This window comes from Wasmannia auropunctata, unplaced genomic scaffold (genome assembly GCF_000956235.1).
Source record: "Wasmannia auropunctata unplaced genomic scaffold, wasmannia.A_1.0 LD334196.1, whole genome shotgun sequence".
Classification (NCBI taxonomy): domain Eukaryota; kingdom Metazoa; phylum Arthropoda; class Insecta; order Hymenoptera; family Formicidae; genus Wasmannia; species Wasmannia auropunctata.
Window position 1 is genome coordinate 107,908 of NW_012028694.1, and position 5,678 is coordinate 113,585.

At 46.2% G+C, this 5,678-nt stretch overlaps 1 protein-coding gene across 1 annotated transcript; it reads left to right on the top strand.

Annotated features, from left to right (window-relative positions):
• The first annotated feature begins 1,560 nt into the window (after positions 1-1,560).
• LOC105459327 (fork head domain-containing protein crocodile) lies at positions 1,561-4,209 on the top strand. The gene is made up of 2 exons (XM_011705261.1): positions 1,561-2,921; positions 4,061-4,209. The coding sequence occupies exons 1-2, from the start codon at positions 1,561-1,563 to the stop codon at positions 4,185-4,187; spliced, it is 1,488 nt and encodes a 495-aa protein (XP_011703563.1). The 3' UTR covers positions 4,188-4,209.
• The last annotated feature ends 1,469 nt before the right edge of the window (positions 4,210-5,678 follow it).

Sequence of the window (5,678 nt, forward strand, 5' to 3'; positions counted from 1 at the left end):
ACTCGTTTCCGCCGTTTCCGCTCTTTCGGGTAAGATCCACCGAGATCACCACCTTAATCCTCGTGCTCGTTGTCCGCTTGGTATCGCGAAAAGTATCCGACGGCCGATGGCCGCGGAAAAATTCCGCATCGCGGCGTGCGGCACGGTTGCAGGTCACGGCCCTCCTGAGCCCTTGCGCGAGGTGACGAGGGCGTGACCGCGCGAGCGACTACGGTACGATTATTGGCAGGATCTCGTTCAGGGCGGTCGTTCACGACGGCGTTCGCCGCTCTGAGCGGATTGGTCCTACGGTATGGGCGGAATTACGCGTGGCTCCGCGGCCACGCGGCCAATGGTGTGGCGCGACGTGTAGGAGACCTCGTGATTTTTCGAAGGCGCACGAACGGCGCAGCCGTCCTCCGTCCGTGCCGAGTACTCCGATCCGCGCGCGACGCCGAGCTCCCAGTGTGTTTTTACTCGGGGTTGAGTAAACTCCGGCCTGTTGTGTATCATAATACCGTGGCGTGCACACGCGGGTGCTAACGGGGTTAGCGTGCGTCCTCGCGCTAGCGGCCAAGTCGCACTGTTCAGCTGAATGCACCTTCGCCTCCTGCCTTCACCGCGGCCTCGCACACCCGTCCGTCTTCCCGTGTCTGAGACGAGATTCCCGGGATACGGTCAACAAAATACTATCACGGAGCAAGCGGGGCGCGCCGCAGACTCCGGAGTAAGCGACGACGCGGTGTTTTTCGGGATTTCAGCGTGACCGCTCATTAGAGATCTATCGATCTGCCACGGGTGTTGAAGATACTTTGGATTGCGTGGTCCACGGTGGTATAGTGACGCCGCTCCAAGTGTTCGAAACGCGACAGAGTGATAGTGCAAACGCGAGTTTTATCACGGTAACGATTTACGAAAATAACGTCCAATTGCAAAATTAAGAAAAACAATTACATTAATTAGGAATATTTAATACTTGTCGAGTATAAGAGTGATACCCGAGTGAAATTGAGACCGCGAGAAAAGGGGACTTAATGATAATGCAGAATAAACATAGAAAGATAATTTCGAAAAATAGCGGCTCTTAAGATATAAACTTTAAACGTTCAAGGACATGTTATGCATTATTTATATATTTTAAAAGATAACGATTATAATTCTGTTCGAATCGTGAAGGAAGACTACACACAAAAGTGGCTTATAATTCGAAAACGAGAAAAATATAATCGTTATCTAAAGGATAGTTTTGAATTTCAAGGAAGAATATTTTAGAAAAGTGAAGGGTGAAAAGTGATGGACAATATAATAGAAAATAAAAGACTGAGTAAAACAAAATTTTAATTACAAGTGGCACTTTTCAATATAACAAAAAAAAACTCTCCCAGCCTCTTTCAGCATCCACGAAGAATAATAATTGCGCTAATCAGATACTAAGGACGACGGAAATATGTGCGTAGGATCGCCTCTGGAAGAATAGTGACGTTATCGTAGAGAGAACAATTATTCCTTTACTTTAATCGGGACGAAGTGTTTCGATCGCAATCGTTGTCCGTGGATCGTATCGAGAGCGGGTGCGCGAATATGCACGCGCTCTTCAGCGAGCAGAATGCGTACTATCGGCACGCGGCGACGGTGCCGATGGGCATGGGCGCGCCGTCGTACCCGGCGGTGGGCGCTCCCGGGAGTTACTACGAGCAGTACCGGTACGGCGGCTACGCGACGGCTACGGGATACCCGGTGTCGGGTATCGGACAGCAGCATATCCATCATGCCGGCAAGGATATGGTAAAGCCACCGTATTCCTACATCGCGCTAATAGCGATGGCCATTCAGAATGCGCCCGACAAAAAGATTACGCTCAACGGCATCTACCAATTTATTATGGACCGTTTCCCATATTATCGCGAAAATAAGCAGGGCTGGCAGAACTCCATCCGACACAATCTCAGCCTGAACGAATGCTTCATAAAAGTGCCACGGGACGATAAGAAACCCGGTAAGGGGAGTTACTGGTCATTAGATCCGGATAGCTACAACATGTTTGACAACGGTTCTTACCTGAGACGTCGCAGGCGTTTCAAGAAGAAGGACGCGCTGAAGGAGAAGGAGGAGGCACTGAAACGGCAGGGCATCCTACCGGAGAAACGTCAAGACGACTCCAAATCCGGCAGCAGCCAGGTCGCGTTGGCGCCGCCGTCGGACACTTCGACGAAGAAGCTGGGCGCTCTGGAGACCACCGGTCTGTGCAAGCCCAAACGGGAACCGGTGAACGATAACCATTGCATGGCGGCGGCGGCGGCCGCGGTTGCGGCGGCTCAAGCTAGCAAATACGGCCTGCACAGCCCGATACAGGAGGATAAGACGACGACGGCGACGGTCGCGGCGTCTGGCCAGAGCGTGATCCAGACCGCTCTGGGTCATCAGGTGCACCAGGCGCATCAGGTGCACCAGGAGTCGATTCAAGACGTGTCGATGGCTGGCCTGGACCCGACCAGCTTCAGCGTCGACGCGCTGATGACGACGCGAGAGAACAATGCCGCTCTGATGACGCGCGACAACCAGCACCACTCGCACCATCCGCACGGGCTCCAGCATCCGCACTCGATCATGAGTAGCAGGGAGTCCATGGGCAGCGGCAGCAGGGACCTGTCGTCCGCGGGGACGACCACGACCACCACGACGGCCGCGGTGGCGGCGATGATGGCCACCAGCGGCTATGGGCACACCAGCACCGTTTCCAGGGGCAACGCCTCGCCGCCCGGCACCATGTATACACCGTATTGCGCCCCGGCGACCGCCGGATACGCCATCATGGACCACGAGTATAATACAGCGCGGAATCACGCTAGCAACTCCGTGGGCCACTCGCAGTGGTATCAGGACGCCAGTCCCGACACGGCGATCTATCAGGACACCCAGTCCCCGAGCTGCCAGCTTTACAGGTACGAGTACTAGAATGAGTACCAGAAACGAGTACCTGGATTGTTTTGCGTCGGTCGAAAAAACATGACGTTCATTTCGAGATCTCAATTCAGCGATGGAAGTCTCGTGCTCGTACGAGATACGATAGAATAGACGTAAAAATCTGTTTCTTACGGAGAACATATGTTACGAATGTGGATTTTGTTATCGATACCGGTTATTGCGATAAGTATTATCACATGTCTTGGATAGATTATATGATAAATAATAATAAATTATTCTGTAAAGATTATTTTTTTCATATAATAATGCTGGGATTTAATTGCGACTTTTAGATCAATTTTCATGCCGATATAGTTGCATTGATTGTATTTATTTCGTTGTACGGATATACCTTATTATACATTGTTTTAGCCAAATTGTGCGGAATTATATGAATAATAATAATAACTATGAAAAACAAAGAAATGATGTAGAGTAAGACCAAGAAAAATTTAGCATACGTACAAGTAGTGAGAAATAGAAAATACTTTATTATACATTGTTTTATCCAAATTGTGCGGAATTATGTAAATAATAGTTATTATTAAAAACAAAAAAGTGATGAGACCAACAAAATTTAATATGTATAAGTAGTAAAGTAATACTTTATTATTTGTTATTTTATCCAAATTGTGCGGATTATGTAAATAATAATAACTATTAAAAGCAAAAAAATTAAATTATAATATCAAGAAGCAAAAACAAAAAATTAATACAAAACAAAATCAACAAAAATTTAGTATATACATACAAGTAGTAAGAAATATGGAATACTATTGCAAACAATAGGCTATTTTAATTTCCGATGGTTGGCGCTATCGAAATTTCGTAAAATACTTTACTACGTAAAAAAATAAAAAATAAAAAGTGCGCAACCTGTTACGCAAAAGGAAAGTGTGTAATTTAATCATATTACATAATATTTTGACATTACACGCTTATATGAAGAATTTCTATACTGTAACGTAAAACTCTGGGCAGACGACGTGTTAATGTTTATAGAAAAAAATAATTAGTCACCAAGAATAGTGATTAGATTCTGTTTTTGTAGACAATAGATAAGATTAAGAAATTACCGAAGAGCCGAGTCTTCAGAACACGGTCTAATCTATCGCAGGTCCAGCCCGCCGACGCCGCTTTCGACGGGCGCGGCGCCGTCTCCGCCGCTGTACCACAGATATTACCAAGACTGTAACGCCGTCAACACCAGCGGCAATCTGCCGATAACGTTGCAGAAATACTGAGAATATCGGAATTCAAGGTCCCACCAGCGGAACCTTGAAGAGCACCACGGCGATCCCTACGATCCGGGTTTGATTTACGTGAAGCAAGAATGGATACCTACGACGGACGAGCTCGCCAAGGAATGGAACTAGAAAGGTCGTAACGAGCTCTGGTAAAAATCGTAAATTTCTAGCTTCCCGTATCGGATCGTATCCTCGCATCGCGTATAGAATCGTCGATGAGCACATGGGCGATTAACCATATAAATGCGACAATTAGCGTAATAAATCGTGAATGTCTAAGGGCGTCGGTAATCGACCAACAGCCTTCGGGCTTAAACCTTCGACAGTTTCTACCGAAATTTCTTCATGGAAGTATATATTAAAGATACGGATATAAAAACCGGAGGCTCACTTCTAATTCTTTTCGATCTTCACCCGAGACCGTCTTCTTCATTATTGTAAAACAGTTGTAACAGTCTTCATTTAATTTGCATTCACGACAGACATTTGCAACAACAGATTTTTGTAAGCATCGAAAAACTGAGGTGTTCAATTAAACTAGAGAAATTTGCGATGGAAAATTTGGTTTTAAAGATTCCGAAGACTATAAAATCCAAAAAATTGAAATCCAGATATAGATCTCAGCATGATGCGTAACGTACATTAAAAAGCGTAAAAAGAATTTAAGACACCGAAAAATACGATCATAAAACAAGTTAAAGAAGAACAATGACGGGCAGGAATCAAATGCGCGAAGAAGAAGAAGAAACTCGTGCCTACGAAATCAATCAAGTAATTAATTTTAGTTTTATTATATTAAACGAGCATTTTAATCTAAATTGAGATTTTTCTCAGCGAAAATACAACACCGACTAATCGCATGTAATTTTAATGAGATTTGAAACAACGCGGGTCCATAATTTTAATCGATGAATTTCCTTCGTCTTCGCGCGCTGAGAGATGATGGTTTCGCCGTTTTCGACAGCATTGTAAACTCGATAATTGAACGAGGCGACCAGTTCTTTTCTTATTTCGGTCAGAAACCTCGCTTACACTGAATGGGACGCGCGAGTGAACGTCCGGGACGAGGAAACAAATGCGAATTTCAGCGTATAATCGTTCCCATCTACGCAAACATCGCGAGTCCGGTCGCTGACCTACCTGATGAACTTTTTTTTTCCTTCGGCCGCCGTCGGTTTCGCGTCCATCTGTGCAAACCGCCGTAAATCGCGTGAGACGCGAAAATACCGGGGCGTCTGCTTCCCGACAGATACGTGATAAGGACAAATCCGAGTCATCGCCGCTCGGATCGTCCGACTCGCGATCTACCGCGCGATTCGCATCACGGCGTTGAATCACGTTATTCCGATATTCCGCAAATGCGACCGCGTTTCCGTTCCTTCCGCCAGGATACCCGTGGAACAGGTTGAAAAAGTCATTGTTTGCTTTGCGCGGCATTTTTGCATCGAGTATTTCTCGATTCCGAAATGTCCGCTTTTTTTTGCGCCG